At 44.1% G+C, this 20,854-nt stretch overlaps 1 protein-coding gene across 1 annotated transcript in view; it reads right to left on the reverse strand.

Moving 5' to 3' along the window:
* The window catches only part of LOC141052409 (solute carrier family 49 member A3-like), a 75,913-nt gene that overhangs the window by 46,015 nt on the left and 9,044 nt on the right, over positions 1 to 20,854 (reverse strand). The window contains exon 2 of the mRNA XM_073549638.1: positions 3,553 to 3,711. Coding sequence (XP_073405739.1) covers positions 3,553 to 3,711 — 159 coding nt within the window. The remainder of the gene's footprint in view (positions 1 to 3,552; positions 3,712 to 20,854) is intronic.

Genomic DNA, 20,854 nt, shown 5'->3' on the forward strand with positions numbered 1-20,854 from the left:
GTGTTGTGGCATTTGTGTGGTGTTGTGCTTGTGGGTTGGTGTATGTGTGCTGTCTGTGTGATGTTTGCATGGTGTTTGTGAAATGTTTGTGTGTGGTGGTGCGGCCCCTTTAGCACTGACTCTTTGGCGCCATCGTTATAATCCATCCCTGTCAGTCTCAACTGTTGTTTTCCCCACTCAGCACTTTTACTTTCACCTTCACATTTCTCCATTATATGTATAGGGCCTAACTTCGGGGGCCCCACTCTCATGACGGGGGGGGGGCGAGATTTAACGTGCGCAGTATTCTGCTCCTGTGGGTGGAGAGGGGACGTTCCAAATTTCACCCAAATCGGCCGAGAGCTGTGGATTTGTATAGAGCGGACTGCTACAGATTTTGAGATTTATATACAGTATATAAAGATAGATATATACAGTGGGAAAGTCACCACTAGCTCGTCATGCTATCGCACACATACAAAACACAGTCAGCGGTAAGCCCGGAAGCCAGTGTGCCCGTAAAAAGATGCAATACGTCGGAAAAAGTGGTGGCAAAACAAAGCAAAAATAAAAAACGCCACAGATGTCTATCAAATTGCAAAAACAAATATATATATATATATATATATTAATACAAGGACATTAAAGAAAAAGATACATAAGTTAAACAAGATCAACACTTAAATAATTATAAAGTGAAAAGTGCAAATATACCATGACGAGTTAGTGGTGATCTTTTACCAGGAGGAGCAACGGAGCTTCAGCCGCTACCATAGCAACACTTACTTGCGATTACCGGATGTGATGACAGGTCTGTCACTTGGTACCGGATATGACTTTCCAGGGCTTTGTTATTATGGCAACATACATAGAGTCTGTGCATAGGAGGTGACGTGTTGGGGTGACTCTAATGCGCCTGACACTATTTCCCGGTGGTAATTCATTTTCCACTGGGTTAGCGGTGACACCTTTTCGGTAAGGCCTGTTTCACACATCTTTTTTTTCCTCAGTTAAAATCCGCTAAAATGGCGGACAACGGATCCGTTCCTCTACTGTCCACAACGTTTGGCACTGGACTGTTGTTTTAACGGATCCGTTGAAGGAAGAATGTTAAAGAAATGCTGCCTGGGGAGGAGAGAGAGAGAGAGAGAGAGAGATAGATAGATAGATAGATAGATAGATAGATAGATAGATAGATAGATAGATAGATAGATAGATAGATAGATGGCGGATCCGTTTTTTTTGCAAAACGGCGGATCTTGACTGATTTGAAAAGACTGATGTGTGAAATAGGCCTAATTAATAAAGGTTAACTATGACGCCACCCAAGTCGTGTCTTGTGTACAATCGATACATTCTGCACAGATTGACAAGATTAATGCAATTAGGTTATCCTCTTACTATTGGTCCTTGCTTATATATATATACACCCTATCTGGCCAGTACCCAACCACCCCTGGACAAAACATTTCAGTGTGAAACGCGCGTCGGGTGTGGTGGGTCCCCCGGGAGTGCTTTGTAGGCAACTATGCTTCTTTTTATGCACATACACTTGTATGAAGGATATTTACTATTTGGCGCATACATGTGATTTCTTATGGCTTTTCTGTCTGTTGCTTGCAACTCAGGGCATATTTTTCCACATTAAATGCTCTATTTTGGCAACTTGTGCTATCACCTTTCTTATGTGCCCTGTAATGGAAATAACGGGTGGTGAAGAAGAAAATTAGTGTTTTTCTGTGATTTATTGTTATATAGCATCTTTTGATTGACAGTGCCCTCTGTGCATAGTTACATTGAACTAACTTTAGTCTATTATATTTATATGCATGGTATTTTTACGTGTATGATCTTTTAAAGTCGCTTACTGGGTCACCCACCTCTTCTTTCCTGTACTTGTGGTACCTGCCTGGTTTTTTAATATTTTATGATTTTTCTAACAAAGATTATGCCTAGTTTAATATGGCCTTGTGTGAAGTTTTGCTGTTGGGTGGTTCGTGAATCTCCTATTAAAGTACATTACATGAATTCATGCCCCTTTGGTATGTGATATATCTGTGAGAATAGTCCATGACTTGTTTGGAATACATTGCTATATAAGGCTAGTTTCACACTAGCGCTTTTGAGCGCAGCGACGGCCTGCGCACGGCCGCCGCTAAGCCCCGCCCCCTGCCGCGCCTCCGCCGGTAGCTCCGCCTACCGGCGCATGACGCTGCATGCGTCCTGCGTCCCCTATCTTTATCACTGGGGGCGCAGGCCATGCGCAGTATGCGTTTGGCGGCGCATGCGTCCTTTTGACAGTGCGCCGACCTGTGCCAAACGCAACCTGCTGCAGTTTGGTTGCGCCGGCGCACCGTCAAAAAGGCGCATGCGCCGCCAAACGCATACTGCGCATGGCCTGCGCCCCCAGTGCTAAAGATAGGGGACGCAGGACGCATGCAGCGTCTTGCGCCGGTAGGCGGAGCTACCGGCAGAGGCGCGGCAGAGGGCGGGGCTTAGTGGCGGCCGTGCGCAGGCCGTCGCTGCGCTCAAAAGCGCTAGTGTGAAACTAGCCTTACACATCTTATTCCCTTTAGGGCCTCATTAAGACGCCCATGTTCCATAGATGTGTCATACCTGTATTTTTCAGTTTGGACTCACGACGTACTCAATATAGTCTGTGGGCACATTAGCATGGCACGGTGGCTCAGTGGTCAGCATTGTTGCTTTGCAGCGCTGGAGTCCTGGTTTCCAATCCCACCAAGGACAACATCCACAAGGAGTTTGTATGTTCTCCGCGTATATGCGTGGGTTTCCTCTGTATACTCTGGTTTCCCACACTCAGAAGACATACTGATAGGGAATATAGTTTGTGAGTCCCAATGGGGACAGTAATGATATTGTCTGTAAAGTGCTGTGGAATATGATGGTGCTGTATAAGCAAAGCAGCATAATAATAATCCTTCTTTATTTTATAAACGTCTCATTTTTATATAATTTCAGAATCAAAATCACCCATTCAGACTAAATAAGGATAGCGCACTGATGCCATAATTGTTACTGAGCTTTTTTCAGGGCTCATTCATGCGTCAGTGATTTTTCTTGTGCAAAAAAAACAGGTCCGAGTTTTATCACTGTTTTCATCACAGTTTGGTCAGTGTGTCAGTTTTTCCCACCAGACTTTGGTCCAAGTTCCATCCGATGAGAAACTAAATAGTAGAAAAAAGGATTCTCTATCTTTTCTTATACATCAGTCCGTGAAAAACGCACAGTACTTGGATGGCATCCGAGTGCTGTCTGATCTTTGTTAATTGACTTGTATGTACAAAATTATGCACATGTGAATGGCCACATTCACTATCACATGTATGAGTGAGACTAAAACAGATGGCTGAGTGAGGCTTGATGGATAGAAGAAGATTGGAAATTTTCTTTGCATATGAGAAAATCATTTGTTGCACAGATAATAAAAATTAATACAGAAAAATAATCAATGATAAAAAGCTCTATTTTTTGTTGTACAAAAAAAAAAAAAATGGAATGAGGTCTCACAGTGACTCACAGATATACAAAGAACATTTAAAAAGAACTTACAGCATAGTTCAGGCCCAATGTGTCCAGCAGCCAGGATGCAATAAAGCCCATTGGTATCGATATAATTAGGTACACAAGGGACAAGTAGTTGATCGTATCCAGAGAACACGTTAGATTACTGGCAGCCAAATCGGCAACGGGAGCGAAGCTGATCCACAACTGAAACAAAGAAGAAATGTTATACTTTAGAACTGATCGTGAAATAAGAAAAAAAAAAGAGCAAAAGAAAAGCTTTGAAGACGAGATAAGTCCCTTATAGATTACTGAAAAGACATAAGAAAAGTGGAGAACCCAGATAAGGGCTCATAGAAACTGCCCAATTATACAGTGGTAATAAGGGATTACAATGAGATCAGTACAGATTGTCATAAAGAAAGTCAGTGATCTGCAATAAGATGAGACCATGCAAATTAGGAAACATGCTAACCAGGCAATAATAAAGAGGAAGAAGTATAGGACATAGTACATGACACATGCTTCATAGACCACACAAGAAATCTAATAGATACTACTGGGCTCAGACATTGTATCAATGCAGAGAGCACAAGACTACTGGGTCCAGGGATTGTCTGTAGCTGTCATGTATGGTGTAACCGCTGCAGCCTGTCAACGAAAAGAGCAGCGAAGAGACAAGGCTAGAACAGTGATATGTAAACAGTTCTGCTTTCATTATTTGTCACCGCCCCAAGCCAAAGAATACAAAATGTAACTATGGAAAACCCCACTGACATACATCTAGGAGAAACAGCAGTTTCTACACGGATTCTTATCTGGTTCACTTTGCATCAACAAGATGCTGCCACCACCATGTTTCACAGTTGGGATGGTGTTCTTAGGCTTCCAAGCTTCTCCCTTTTTCCTCCAAATGTAACAATTGTCATTATGCCCAAAAAGTTCAATTTTAGTTTTATCAGACCACATGATGTCTTCAAAAATTAAGGTCTTTGTTCCTGTGTGCATTTGCAAACAAATCTGGCTTTTTTATGTTTTTTTTTTGGAGTAATGGTTTCTTCCTGGTAGAGTGGCCTTTAACCCCTTTACTCCCAAGGGTGGTTTGCAAGTTAATGACCGGGCCAATTTTTACAATTCTGACCACTGTCCCTTTATGAGGTAATAACTCTGGAACGCTTCCATGGATCCCGGTGATTCTGACAATATTTTCTCGTAACATATTGTACTTCATGTTAGTGGTAAAATTTCATTGATATAACTTGCGTTTATTTGTGAAAAAAATGGAAATTTGGCAAAAATTTTGAACATTTTGCAAATTTCCAACTTTGAATTTTTATGCCCTTAAATCACAGAGATACGGCACACAAAAAACTTGATAAGTAACATTTCCCACATGTTTACTTTACATCAGCACAATTTTGGAACCAACATTTTTTTGTTAGGAAGTTAAAAGGGTTAAAAGTTGACCAGCGATTTCTCATTTTTACAACACCATTTTTTTTTTTTAGGGACCACATCACATTTGAAGTCACTATGAGGGGTCTATATGATAGAAAATACCCAAAAGTGACATCAATCTAAAAACTGAACACCTGAAGGTGCTCAAAATCACATTCAAGAAGTTTATTAACCCTTCAGGTGCTTCAAGGATTTTTTTTGAATGTTTAAAAAATAAATGAACATTTAGCTTTTTTTCACAAAAAAATTACTTCAGATCCAATTTTTTTATTTTACCAAGGGTAACAGGAAAAATTGGACTGCAAAGGTTATTGTGAAATTTCTCCTGAGTACGCTGATACCTGATATGTGGGGGGGAACCACTGTTTTGGTGCATGGCAGAGCTCAGAAGGGAAGGAGCGCCGTTTGACTTGTTCAACGCAAAATTGGCTGAAATTGAGATTGGACGCCATGTCATGTTTAGAGAGCACCTGATGTGCCTAAACAGTGGAAACTCCCCACAAGTGACCCCATTTTGGAAACTAGACCCCCCAAGGAACTTATCTAGATATGTGGTGAGAACTTTGAACCCACAAGGGCTTCACAGAAGTTTATAACGTACAGCCGTACAATTAAAAAATCATATTTTTTTCACAAAAATGATCTTTTCACCCCCAATTTTTATTTTCCCAAGAGAAACAGGACAACAAAAGTTATTGTGCAATTTGTCCTGAGTACACCGATACTCCATATGTGGGGGTAAACCACAGTTTGGGCGCATGGCAGAGCTTGGAAGGGAATGAGCGCTGTTTGACTTTTTCAACGCAGAATTAGCTTGCCGCCATATCGCATTTGGAGAGCCTCTGATGTGGCTAAACAGTGGAAACCCCCCACAAATGACACCATTTTGGAAACTAGACCCCCTAGAAACTTATTTAGATAAGTGGTGAGAACTTTGAACCCCCAAGGGCTTCACAGAAGTTTATAATGTACAGCCGTACAATTAAAAAATCATTTTTTTCACAAAAGTGACCATTTCACCCCCAATTTTTTTTCCCAAGGTAAACAGAACCCCAAAAGTTATTGTGCAATTTGGCCTGAGTACGCCAACACCCCATATGTGGGGGTAAACCACTGCTTGGGGGCATTGCAGAGTTCCAAAAGGAAGGAGCGCCGTTTGACGCAAAATTGGCTGGAGTTGAGATCGGGCGCCATGTCGCGTTTGGAGAGCCCCTGATGTGCCTAAACAATGGAAACCCCCCCACAAGTGACCTCATTTTGGAAACTAGACCCCCCAAGGAACTTATCTAGATGTGTGGTGAGCACTTTGAACCCCCAAGTACTTCACATAAGTTTATAACTTAGAGCCATAAAAATAAAAAAAATATATATTTTTTTCCACAAAAATGATATTTTTGCCCCCAATTTTTTCTTTTCCCACTGGTAACAAGAGAAATTGGACCCCAAAAGTTGTTGTGCAATTTGTCCTAAGTAGGCTGATACCCCATATGTGGGGATAAACCACTGTTTGGGCACATGGCTGAGCTTGGAACGGAAGGAGCACCGTTTGACTTTTTCAATGCAGAATTAGCTGGAATTGAGATCAGACGCAATGTTGCGTTTGGAGAGCCCCGATGTGTCTAAACAGTGGAAAACCCCCAATTATAACTCCAACCCTAACCCCAACAGACCCCTAACTCTAATCTCAGCCCTAACCCTAGCCCTAACCCTAGCCCTAACCCTAACGGGAAAAAGGAAATAAATACATCTTTTTTAATTTTATTATTTTTCCCTAACTAAGGGGGGGTTTGAGTTACTATTTGTGGCGAGTTTGAATGTTTGGCAGCTGTCACGCGCTAAAAGACGCTTTTTATTGTAAAAATAGTTTTTGCATCACCACATTTTGAGACTTATAATTTTTTCATATCTTGACCCACAGAGACATGTGAGGTCTTATTTTTTGCGGGACGAGTTGACGTTTTTATTGGTACCATTTTCGGGCACATGACATTTTTTGATCGCTTTATATTCCAATTTTTGGGACGCAGAATGAAAAAAAAACAGCATTTCATGAATTTCTTTGGGGGGGCGTTTACACCATTCAGCGTGTGGTAAAATTGATTAAGCGGTTTTATTATTCGGGTCAGTACGATTACAGCGATACCTCATTTATTTTTTTTAATGTTTTGCCGCTTTTATACAATAAAAACTATTTTATATAAAAAATAATTATTTTTGCATCGCTTTATTCTGCAAGCTATAACTTTTTTACTTTTTTGCTAATGACGCTGTATGGCGGCTCGTTTTTTGCAGGACAAGATGATGTTTTCAGTGGTACCATGTGTGATGTACAATGTCTGCAAGATATGTTTTCTGTTGCAATGTGCTAACAAATCCTCCATCCTAGGACATTGTAAACTGTCAGTAGTAGGAATTCCTTCCCCCCCAGGTTTTATCAACCCTGCCACTTCCTCTGGAAGAGCAGGAATGTTAATTAGCTAGACCATCTTCCTCACACCATTTGGCTTCTCTCAGCTGAAAGAGAAAAATGCGGGAAAAAGGTCTTTGTTTGAAATAAAAACTTTAAGAGCCTGCCCTGCGAAAACCGTACCAAGTAGAGATATGAAAATCATATTTCTGCGATCCGAGCAGACCCAGCTTCGCTGTGGTGCCTGTTGCAAAACTCTCGGATGTCCAGAACCTGAGATATGATTTGCGCCCAAATGGACGGTCATATCGCATAGATGTTTGATGTTTTCTTGATAGGCTCATTACGCTGGGTAACATGATACCACTGATGAGTCCATACCAGCTTCTCCCATAAAGTTATAGCTAATCTAAGTTTTGTAGCCAAAACATAACTCGGATGAGAGAGGAGGGATCAACCCAGAATGCATCTCTCCGTGATGTCACAAAGCAAAGCCTATAAGGCCTTCCCTGGGCAAACCAGCACAGAACAGCTGCAGAGTCCGTGCTGACAAGAACTCAGATGAGCGGAAAAGTGCAGCTCCGCCTCCACCCACCTTAAAGCCACATGGTCTGCCTAAGGAACAATATGGAACTGTGAGTGTAATCTCTTTGTTTTCTCCACTTTTATTTTATACCTGTACTGTACATATTTTATGTCTCAATTTTATAGCAACTTTTATCTGTAATCACTGTCCTCTTTCGGAAAATAAATGAAATTATTTAGATCTGTCTCCATGCTCTAAGAATCGAACTATACGCCTTTGATAGATAATCGCTACTAATTCAAGGGGTTTGCCACGGACCCTCTTAATTTAACACTGTGAATTAAGTAACCGTGACTGGTGGCAGCGCGTTGTGTACGGCTATTACGGCTTGCTGGCAGTCTAGAAGGGTCTTATATTGCTGAATAAGGGTCTGCGGCCACAGCATTGATAATTCCCTTACTGCAGAAGCCTAATTGCCGGTTCACAACAGGCAGCCCGTCCGGCGACTAATTATCCTAGGTGCAGTTCCCTGACTGACCTGAGGGTAAGGGGGGCACCGGAGAGCTGCGAGTTCCAAAGTGGAACTGAGAAAGTGGGATATACATAAATCCCCGCAGTACTTGGAAGATTGATAGCATTGGAGGGGCATCCAAATTAAACTCCCCCTGCGGCAAATTGTAGAGCAAGATTAGCTTGCTGGATATTTTTGTCACATGGTGCTGGTGGTGGGATAACTAAGATAAGCCCCAACGGTGCCTGTGATAGCCGTGTGCCGGCATTGTGTCACGTCCCTCCGTCCGCTGATACACCCGTGTCAGTGGTGGGATTGTGACATAGTGGTGACACAGGGTCCGCTGTCCGTCGCGTTTTGGTGGCAGCGGGACCCCCGTTAGTGTCGCCTGTAAGTAGACGAACGGCGGTGGGCTGTTCGTCACATATTGGTGGCAGCGCGGTGGGATAATCCTAGAGCATTAGTGATTTGGTTTGAGCAATCATTCCTCTCACTAAAAACCTGCACGGTTCCTGCGGGAATCCTGCATCATAGGTTTTGGAGAACAGACTCAGTGGTTACTAGTCCTGAGACATTAGTGTGTACTTGCAAGTATCCCCCTCCCGTTTCTTCGTTTTTCTTTTTCTATCTTTTATTTGGCAACCATGGCGGCAAAAGGAGAACCTTGGTACAACCGGCAGACAAAGGAAGTTCTTGCTGGGTTATGCACGTACCAAGGCCTTGACGCCACGAACAAAAACAGAGCTCAAATGATCGCGGCTCTAGTGCAGCTGGACAACGACCAGAATCCAGCGAGCGCAGAAGTTGGCCCAAGTGGCAATGGGGCTGCAGCAGAGGCTCCACTCCTGAGCGCTGGCCCCACATTCAGCCAGAACGGGGTGGACCCCAATCTGCAAATGGCCTTGGACGAACTCCCCGCCGAAGACAGTGATGGGCGGGTGAGGCTGATCCAGCAATATCGGCAGGAGGCCCAAGCCGAACGTGAGCGCCAAGCTGAGGCTGAGAGGGCCGAGCGTCAAGCCCAGGCTGAGAGAGCTGAGCGCCGAGCAGAGGCTGAGAGAGCCGAGCGCCAGGAGCAGAGGGCCCATGAACTGGAGGTACTCCAGCGGGGTGGGAATGCCCCCACAGCCCGAAGCGGTGAGCCCAGCAGCATCCAGACTCCTAAACCCCGGCCAGAGCATTTTCCCGTGATGGAAAAGGACGGGGACTTGGACACGTTTCTGCGAGCCTTTGAGAAAGCCTGCAGACAGTACCAGCTGCCCAGAGACCAATGGGCAAGGTACTTGACCCCAGGGCTAAAAGGCAAAGCACTGGAGGCATTTGCTTCTCTTCCGCCAGAAGCCGATGATGACTATGACGCCATAAAGCAGGCGCTGATCGCCAAATACCGGCTGACACCTGAGGTATACCGAAAGAAGTTCCGGCACCTCCAACGTGGCCCACATGATAGCTACAGTGATGTGGTGCAAGGACTCAGGACCCACTTTGACCAGTGGATCCATGGACTGTCCGTTGAAACCTTTGAGCAGCTACGGGACCTGATGATCAAAGACCAGTTCCTGCATCTCTGCCCAGCTGAGGTCCGACAGTTCATCCTGGACCGCGAACCAACGAACGCGGACAAAGCGGCGCAGATCGCCGACAACCACGAGGCCAACCGGAAGCCCGAGACGCGGAGGCCAGTCGCCACCAGCTGGAAAGGGGGTAAGCCAGCAACCAACCCCAATGCCCCAGCTAGCCGTCCCTCCGGAGGCCCAGTCCCTGTTGCCAACAGCAGGCCGGCTACTGACAGTCGCCTGTGTCACCACTGCCAGCGGCCTGGTCACTTCTTTTACACCTGTCCGAATAGGCCGAAGAACCCCCCAGCCAAGGCCCCCGGGCCCAACGCCTCTGTTCTTTTGGTGGGAGGTGTGGTTGGGAGGGCTGATGACAACGTTCAACCAGTTCAGGTGGGGGCCCGTCTTGCTACAGGCCTCAAGGACACCGGGGCTGAACGAACCCTCATCCGTCCTGGACTGGCGGCCCCTGAAGAGTTTGTTGAGGGGAAAACCCTGACTGTCACCGGGATTGGAGGCACCCGTTGTCCCTTGCCAGTGGCACGAGTTTTTCTTGACTGGGGTGCCGGGAGCGGGTTGAGGGAGGTGGGAGTGTCTGAAAACCTGCCCACTGATGTTTTACTGGGGACTGACTTGGGGCGGATGGTTGCATACTACGTCCCTGACACCCTTCCCCAAACTGATAATAAGGGTAACGTTAACCATGATGATGATGTTGATGTATCTGTGCCGACTGAACCCGTTAACCCTTTCTTTGAAACGGTAGATGTGTCCACAGGTACCGAGGTGCTCAGCCCCGTCACTCTGCGGAGTGAGACGGCTGAGGAACCCCTGGCAGGAGCAAGCAACGGTGCTCAAGAGAATGGGGAGGTGCATGGGGACCATGAGGAAGGTAATGCCATGCAGCTGACCAGTGCCACCGAGGAAGGTAACTGGCCCATAAGTAGCACTGCTCCTAAAGTGTTGGGGGTGGATGGGGAGGGAGAGCCCAGGGCAGCACCAGCTGGTGGGTCTGAAGAAATCCCCAGGGAGACAGCATACATAGCAGCTGTCACACGCAGTCAGAGTGCCCAGATCGCAGGTAACGCACTGTCTTCTGGACCCTCTGCTGCTACAGGAGAGACTGAACCAGAGGTGAACCCAGAGCCGGTTCCAGAGGGTCCCAGTAAAGAGGGGACCCTGACGTCACTTCTGGCAGCCTCCAGCATGGAGTTCCAGGCTGCTCTGCACTCAGATGCCAGCCTGGAGAAATTGAGAGGTCTCGCCGAGACGCCCACCTCCAAGTCTGATAAGGAGAGGGTGTTCTGGGAACGAGGAAGGTTGTACCGGGAGACAGTACCCGGAGATCCTAAAAATGAGTGGTTGAGGGAAAGACAGCTGGTCGTCCCCTATCAGTTCAGAACCGAGTTGTTGCGGATTGCCCATGAGATTCCACTCGCTGGACACTTGGGGATCAGCAAAACAAAGGCACGGCTGTCTCAACACTTCTATTGGCCCAAGATGGGGACAGATGTAACACACTACTGCCGCTCCTGCGCCACCTGTCAAAAAGTGGGTAAGGCGGGGCCTGCTCTTAAGGCTCCCCTTATTCCTTTGCCGGTGATAGAGGAGCCTTTCCAGAGAATCGCGGTGGACATTGTAGGGCCGCTGTCCGTCCCCAGCAGCTCCGGAAAGCGATACATTCACACCGTGGTAGACTACGCTACCCGGTACCCGGAGGCAGTAGCTCTGTCTTCAACCAGGGCAGATAAGGTGGCTGACGCACTGGTGACCATCTTTTCAAGAGTAGGATTTCCCAGGGAGATGCTTACCGATCAAGGGCCCCAATTCATGTCTCGCCTAATGGAGGCTCTCTGTGAGAAAATGCAGGTGACGCAGCTGGTATCGAGTCCGTATCACCCACAGACTAATGGTTTGTGTGAACGCTTCAACGGTACCCTCAAACAGATGCTCCGCATACTGGTTGAGACCCAAGGGCGCGACTGGGAGCGGTACCTCCCACACCTGCTGTTCGCTTACAGAGAAGTTCCGCAGGCCTCGACCGGGTTCTCCCCCTTCGAGCTCCTGTATGGCAGGCGAGTCCGGGGACCCCTTGGGTTGATAAGAGAATCCTGGGAAGATGAGCCAAACCCCACAGAAGTGTCCATCGTGGATTATGTCATGCGCTTCCGTGACAAGATGCAGACCTTGACGCAGTTGGTGCATGACAACATGACGCAGGCTCAGGCTGACCAGAAGCACTGGTATGACCAGAACGCCCGGGAGCGGACCTACCAGGTGGGTCAAAAGGTGTGGGTGCTGGTCCCTGTACCAACGGATAAGCTTCAGGCAGCCTGGGAAGGCCCGTACGTCGTCCACCAACAGCTCAACCCGGTCACATACGTGGTCACGCTTGACCATGCTCGGGGTAGGCGCAAGGCCTTTCACGTCAACATGCTGAAGGCGCACTACGAACGTGAAGCTTGCGTCCTACCGGTCTGCAATCTGCCAGAGGATGGGGAGGAAGATTCCCTCCTGGACATGCTGGCCCAGGCCAAGGCCAATGGGTCCATTGAGGACATGGAGATAAGTGGTTCGCTCACCGTGTCCCAGCGGTTGCAGTTGATGGCCACCCTGGAACTCTTCCGGCCCGTGTTCACCAACCGTCCTGGGAGGACGGAGTTAGCGGTTCATGAGGTGGACACCGGGAATCATGCCCCATTACGGCGAACACCTTATCGGATCTCTGAAACGGTGCAACAAGTCATGCGCCAAGAGGTCGATGAGATGTTAAGGCTGGGAGTGATTCAACGGTCAAAAGGTGCGTGGGCTTCACCTGTAGTCCTCGTGCCTAAAAAGGATCGAACCACCCGGTTCTGCGTGGACTACAGGGGGCTCAACGCCATCACAACCTCTGATGCCCACCCGATGCCGCGCATCGAGGATCTGCTCGAGCGGTTGACAAACGCCAACTACATATCCATCATGGATTTGAGTCGGGGATACTGGCAGATTCCCCTGAGCCCTGAGGCGCAGGAGAAATCCGCCTTTATCACCCCCTTTGGACTGTACGAGTCCACGGTCATGCCCTTCGGCATGAAGAATGCCCCTGCCACTTTCCAGCGGATGGTCAACCACCTGCTTCGGGGACTGGAGGAGTACGCAGTGGCGTACTTAGACGATATTGCCGTCTTCAGTTCCACCTGGGAGGAACACCTTCAGCACCTCCAGGAGGTGCTCAAGCGTCTTCACAAGGCAGGCCTGACCATCAAGCCGGGGAAGTGCCAGATAGGCATGCGCAAGGTCCACTACCTGGGGCACCGGGTAGGCGGGGGTTCCATGAGTCCGGAGCCAGGAAAAGTGGACGCAATCGTGTCCTGGCCCACCCCCAGGACCAAGAAACAGGTGAAGTCCTTCTTGGGCACTGCAGGGTACTATAGGCGGTTCGTACAGGACTATAGCGCCCTTGCCAAACCCTTGACTGACCTCACCAAGCAGAGGCTACCCCAAACAGTCAACTGGACAGATGACTGTGAGGCGGCTTTCCAAGCTTTGAAAGCAGCCCTGTGCAACTCTCCAGTGTTGAGAGCAGTCGACAGCAGTCGCCCGTTTCTGGTACAGACCGACGCCAGCGAGTTTGGCCTCGGTGCTGTGCTTAGCCAGGTCGACTCGGGGGACCAAGAGCACCCCGTGTTGTACCTGAGCCGGAAACTTTTGCCGAGGGAAGTGGCATACTCGACCATCGAGAAGGAGGGTCTGACCATGGTGTGGGCACTGCAACGTTTGCAGCCCTACCTGTACGGGCGCGCCTTCACGGTGGTAACTGACCACAACCCTCTGAGCTGGTTGCACACAGTGTCGGGAACCAATGGAAGATTGCTCCGCTGGAGCCTTGCCCTTCAGCAGTATGACTTCACTGTAAAACACAGGAAGGGCAGTGAAAACGGCAATGCCGATGGGTTGTCCCGCCGGGGCGAACCCATTGAGGTGCGCATGGCCGATTACCGAGAGGTAATGCCTCCTTAGCGCCCTCTTAAGGGGGGAGGTGTGATGTACAATGTCTGCAAGATATGTTTTCTGTTGCAATGTGCTAACAAATCCTCCATCCTAGGACATTGTAAACTGTCAGTAGTAGGAATTCCTTCCCCCCCAGGTTTTATCAACCCTGCCACTTCCTCTGGAAGAGCAGGAATGTTAATTAGCTAGACCATCTTCCTCACACCATTTGGCTTCTCTCAGCTGAAAGAGAAAAATGCGGGAAAAAGGTCTTTGTTTGAAATAAAAACTTTAAGAGCCTGCCCTGCGAAAACCGTACCAAGTAGAGATATGAAAATCATATTTCTGCGATCCGAGCAGACCCAGCTTCGCTGTGGTGCCTGTTGCAAAACTCTCGGATGTCCAGAACCTGAGATATGATTTGCGCCCAAATGGACGGTCATATCGCATAGATGTTTGATGTTTTCTTGATAGGCTCATTACGCTGGGTAACATGATACCACTGATGAGTCCATACCAGCTTCTCCCATAAAGTTATAGCTAATCTAAGTTTTGTAGCCAAAACATAACTCGGATGAGAGAGGAGGGATCAACCCAGAATGCATCTCTCCGTGATGTCACAAAGCAAAGCCTATAAGGCCTTCCCTGGGCAAACCAGCACAGAACAGCTGCAGAGTCCGTGCTGACAAGAACTCAGATGAGCGGAGAAGTGCAGCTCCGCCTCCACCCACCTTAAAGCCACATGGTCTGCCTAAGGAACAATATGGAACTGTGAGTGTAATCTCTTTGTTTTCTCCACTTTTATTTTATACCTGTACTGTACATATTTTATGTCTCAATTTTATAGCAACTTTTATCTGTAATCTCTGTCCTCTTTCGGAAAATAAATGAAATTATTTAGATCTGTCTCCATGCTCTAAGAATCGAACTATACGCCTTTGATAGATAATCGCTACTAATTCAAGGGGTTTGCCACGGACCCTCTTAATTTAACACTGTGAATTAAGTAACCGTGACTGGTGGCAGCGCGTTGTGTACGGCTATTACGGCTTGCTGGCAGTCTAGAAGGGTCTTATATTGCTGAATAAGGGTCTGCGGCCACAGCATTGATAATTCCCTTACTGCAGAAGCCTAATTGCCGGTTCACAACAGGCAGCCCGTCCGGCGACTAATTATCCTAGGAGCAGTTCCCTGACTGACCTGAGGGTAAGGGGGGGCGCCGGAGAGCTGCGAGTTCCAAAGTGGAACTGAGAAAGTGGGATATACATAAATCCCCGCAGTACTTGGAAGATTGATAGCAGTGGAGGGGCATCCAAATTAAACTCCCCCTGCGGCAAATTGTAGAGCGAGATTAGCTTGCTGGATATTTTTGTCACATGGTGCCGGTGGTGGGATAACTAAGATAAGCCCCAACGGTGCCTGTGATAGCCGTGTGCCGGCATTGTGTCACGTCCCTCCGTCCGCTGATACACCCGTGTCAGTGGTGGGATTGTGACATAGTGGTGACACAGGGTCCGCTGTCCGTCGCGTTTTGGTGGCAGCGGGACCCCCGTTAGTGTCGCCCGTAAGTAGACGAACGGCGGTGGGCTGTTCGTCACACCATGATTACTTATATTCGTCTTTATGATCGCGTTACTGCACTTTTTGTTTGGCGGTATGATGATAAAGCATTGTTTTTTGCCTTTTTTTTAAGGGGTTCATTAATAAAGGGGTTATCTAGCTGGACAGTTTTATAGGCGGGTCGCTACGGACATGGCGATACTGAATATGTATACTTTTGTTTTCTTTTTTATTTACATAAAAAAAAATTTGTTGTTGATTTTTTTTTTTTATTTATTTAGGAATTTTTTATTAATTACTTTTACACATTACTTTTTTTTATTTTTTACTTTATTATACTGTCACAGGGGGAATAGTACAATAAAGTGTCAGATCGCTGATCTGACACTTTGCATAGCACTGAGTCAGATCAGCGATCTGACAGGCGCTGCAGAGGCTTTCTCAGTGACTGCTCTCAGCAGGCACTGAGGAAGCCACCTCCCTGCAGGACCCCGAAGGCTCCGGCGGCCATATTAGATCCGGGGGCCTGCAGGGAGGACACCCTCGGAGCATCGCGCTGCTCCGAGGGTCTTAGGGAAGCATGCAGGGAGCCCCCTCCCTGCGCAATTCTTCCCTGTGTCCCCGTTACACTACGATCATGTTTGATCGCAGTGTGCCAGAGGTTAATATGCTGGAGGCGGTCCGTGACCACCCCTGGCACATAGTGCCGGGTGTCCGCTGTGATAATCAGCTGACACCCGGCCGCGATCAGCGGCGCTCCCCCCGTGAGCGCCGCTGATCGTGTGTGACGTACTATTCCGTCCATGGGACTTAGGTCCCAGGTTACATGGACGGAATAGTACGTCCAATGTAAGGAAGGGGTTAAGCACATGTTAATACAGTGGCAAATATTAATAATTATGGTAATCCTAGCTGACCTAAAATGGAAAAGGTTAATTCTGATTTCATGTCAGATACTGAGAAAAACATGCATATGTGTCTTTTTATATAGTGTATGGAAACTTCTGGTTTCAACTGTAAATATACTTTTCAGGGAGGCAGGTATATCCCAACAGATCCAGGTACCTACTGTATGCCTAAAAATCCTTACATGTAACCCTGCCTGGCCACAGAAGTTGGCAACTTCAAGATAAGCCACGTAAAAGTCATCTATCCCTGGAAAAAAAAAATTGTATTTCCTCTAAATAAATGCACGTATGACAAAAAGGTCCGCTATGAGAGGGTAATCACCAGATATTGATGCAGTATATACTATATACAGTACAGTATTGTGCAGTGTATATATAGTTATATACAATACCAGTGTCTTGTGTGATATATATACATAGGTATACTATATACAGTACTGGTGTATTGTGTGGTGTACATAGTTATACTATATACAGTACTGGTATATTGTGTGTTCTACATAGTTACACTATATACAGTACTGGTGTATTGTGTGGTATACATAGTTACACTATATACAGTACTGGTGTATTGTGTAGTATACATAGTTATACTATATACAGTACCGGTGTATTGTGTGTTATACATAGCTATACTATATACAGTACTGGTGTATTGTGTGGTATACATAGTTATACTATATACAGTACTGGTGTATTGTGTTTGTATATATATTTACACTATATACAGTACCGGTGTATTGTGTGGTATACATAGTTACACTATATACAGTAGCCGTGTATTTTGTGGTATATATAGTTACACTATATACAGTACCGGTGTGTTGTGTGGTATACATAGTTATACTATATACAGTACCGGTGTGTTGTGTGGTATACATAGTTATACTATATACAGTACTGGTATATTGTGTGGTATACATAGTTACACTATATACAGTACAGTTGTATTGTGTGTTATACATAGCTATACTATATACAGTACTGGTGTATTGTGTGGTATACATAGTTACACTATATACAGTACCGGTGTATTGTGTGTTATACATAGCTATACTATATACAGTACTGGTGTATTGTGTGGTATACATATTTATACTATATACATTACCGGTGTATTGTGTGGTATATATAGTTATACTATATACAGTACTGGTGTATTGTGTGGTATATATAGTTATACTATATACAGTACTGGTGTATTGTGTGGTATACATAGTTACACTATATACAGTACTGGTGTATTGTGTGTTATACATAGCTATACTATATACATTACTGGTGTATTGTGTGGTATATATAGTTACAGTATACTATATACAGTACTGGTGTATTGTGTGGTATACATAGTTATACTATATACAGTACCGGTGTATAGTGTGGTATACATAGTTATACTATATACAGTACCGGTGTATTGTGTGGTATACATAGTTATACTATGTACAGTACCTGTGTATTATGTGGTATATATAGTTACACTATATACAGTACTGGTGTATTGTGTGGTATATGTAGTTATACTATATACAGTACTGGTGTATTGTGTGGTATACATAGCTATACAATATACAATACTGGTGTATAGTGTGGTATACATAGCTATACTATATACAGTACTGGTGTATAGTGTGGTATACATAGCTATACTATATACAGTACTGTTGTATAGTGTGACATACATAGTTATACTATATACAGTACTGGTGTATTGTGTGGTATACATAGTTATACTATATACAGTACTGGTGTATTGTGTGGTATACATAGTTATACTATATACAGTACCGGTGTATTATGTGGTATATATAGTTATACTATATACAGTACTGGTGTATTGTGTGGTATATATAGTTATACTATATACAGTACTGGTGTATTGTGTGGTATACATAGTTATACTATATACAGTACTGGTGTATTGTGTGGTATATATAGTTATACTATATACAGTACTGATGTATTGTGTGGTATACATAGTTACACTATATACAGTACTGGTGTATTGTGTGGTATATATAGTTATACTATATACAGTACCGGTGTATTGTGTGGTATACATAGTTATACTATATACAGTACCGGTGTATTGTGTGGTATACATAGTTATACTATATACAGTACTGGTGTATTGTGTGGTATACATAGTTATACTTCATACAGAACTGGTGTATTGTGTGGTATACATAGTTATACTATATACAGTACTGGTGTATTGTGTGGTATACATAGTTATACAATATACAGTACTGGTGTATTGTGTGGTATACATAGTTATACTATATACAGTACTGGTATATTGTGTGGTATATATAGTTATACTATATACAGTACTGGTGTATTGTGTGGTATACATAGTTATACTATATACAGTACTGGTGTATTGTGTGGTATATATAGTTATACTATATACAGTACTGGTGTATTGTGTGGTATACATAGTTATACTATATACAGTACTGGTGTATTGTGTGGTATATATAGTTATACTATATACAGTACTGGTGTATTGTGTGGTATACATAGTTATACTATATACAGTACCGGTGTATTGTGTGGTATACATAGCTATACTATATACAGTACTGGTGTATTGTGTGGTATACATAGCTATACTATATACAGTACCGGTGTATTGTGTGTTATACATAGTTATACTATATACAGTACTGGTGTATTGTGTGGTATATATAGTTATACTATATACAGTACTGGTGTATTGTGTGGTATACATAGTTATACTATATACAGTACTGGTATATTGTGTGGTATACATAGTTATACTATATACAGTACTGGTGTATTGTGTGGTATACATAGTTATACTATATACAGTACTGGTGTATTGTGTGGTATACATAGTTATACTATATACAGTACTGGTGTATTGTGTGGTATACATAATTATACTATATACAGAACTGGTGTATTGTGTGGTATACATGGCTATACTATATACAGTACTGGTGTATTGTGTGGTATACATAGTTATACTATATACAGTACTGGTGTATTGTGTGGTATACATAGTTATACTATATACAGTACTGGTGTATTGTGTGGTATACATAGTTATACTATATACAGTACTGGTGTATTGTGTGGTATACATAGTTATACTATATACAGTACTGAAGTATTGTGTGGTATACATAGTTATACTATATACAGTACTGGTGTATTGTGTGGTATACATAGTTATACTATATACAGTACTGGTGTATTGTGTGGTATATATAGTTATACTATATACAGTACTGGTATATTGTGTGGTATACATAGTTATACTATATACAGTACCGGTGTATTGTGTGTTATACATAGTTATACTATATACAGTACTGGTGTATTGTGTGGTATATATAGTTATACTATATACAGTACTGGTGTATTGTGTGGTATACATAGTTATACTATATACAGTACTGGTGTATTGTGTGGTATACATAGTTATACTATATACAGTACTGGTGTATTGTGTGGTATACATAGTTACACTATATACAGTACTGGTGTATTGTGTGGTATACATAGTTATACTATATACAGTACCGGTGTATTGTGTGGTATATATAGCTACACTATATACAGTACTGGTGTATTGTGTGGTATACATAGTTATACTATATACAGAACCGGTGTATTGTGTGGTATATATAGTTACACTATACACAGTACTGGTGTATTGTGTTGTATACATAGTTATACTATATACAGTACCGCTGTATTGTGTGGTATATAGTTACACTATATACAGTACTGGTGTATTGTGTGGTATACATAGTTATACTATATACAGTACTGGTGTATTGTATGGTATATATAGTTACACTATATACAGTACTGGTGTGTTGTTTGGTATACATAGTTACACTATATACAGTACTGGTGTGTTGTGTGGTATACATAGTTATACTTTATACAGTACCGGTGTATTGTGTGGTATACATAGTTATACTATATACAGTACTGGTGTATTGTGTGGTATACATAGTTATACTATATACAGTACTGGTGTATTGTGTGGTATACATAGTTATACTATATACAGTACTGGTGTATTGTGTGGTATATATAGTTACACTATATACAGTACTGGTGTATTGTGTGGTATACATAGTTATACTATATACAGTACTGGTGTATTGTGTGGTATATATAGTTACACTATATACAGTACTGGTGTATTGTGTGGTATACATAGTTATACTATATACAGTACTGGTGTATTGTGTGGTATACATAGTTACACTATATACAGTACTGGTGTATTGTGTGGTATACATAGTTATACTATATACAGTACTGGTGTATTGTGTGGTATACATAGTTATACTATATACAGTACTGGTGTATTGTGTGGTATACATAGTTATACTATATACAGTACCGGTATATTGTGTGGTATACATAGTTATACTATATACAGTACTGGTGTATTGTGTGGTA

The sequence above is a fragment of the Dendrobates tinctorius genome, unplaced genomic scaffold, assembly GCF_039654945.1.
Source record: "Dendrobates tinctorius isolate UK_male_01 unplaced genomic scaffold, ASM3965494v1 ptg000160l, whole genome shotgun sequence".
Classification (NCBI taxonomy): Eukaryota; Metazoa; Chordata; class Amphibia; order Anura; family Dendrobatidae; genus Dendrobates; species Dendrobates tinctorius.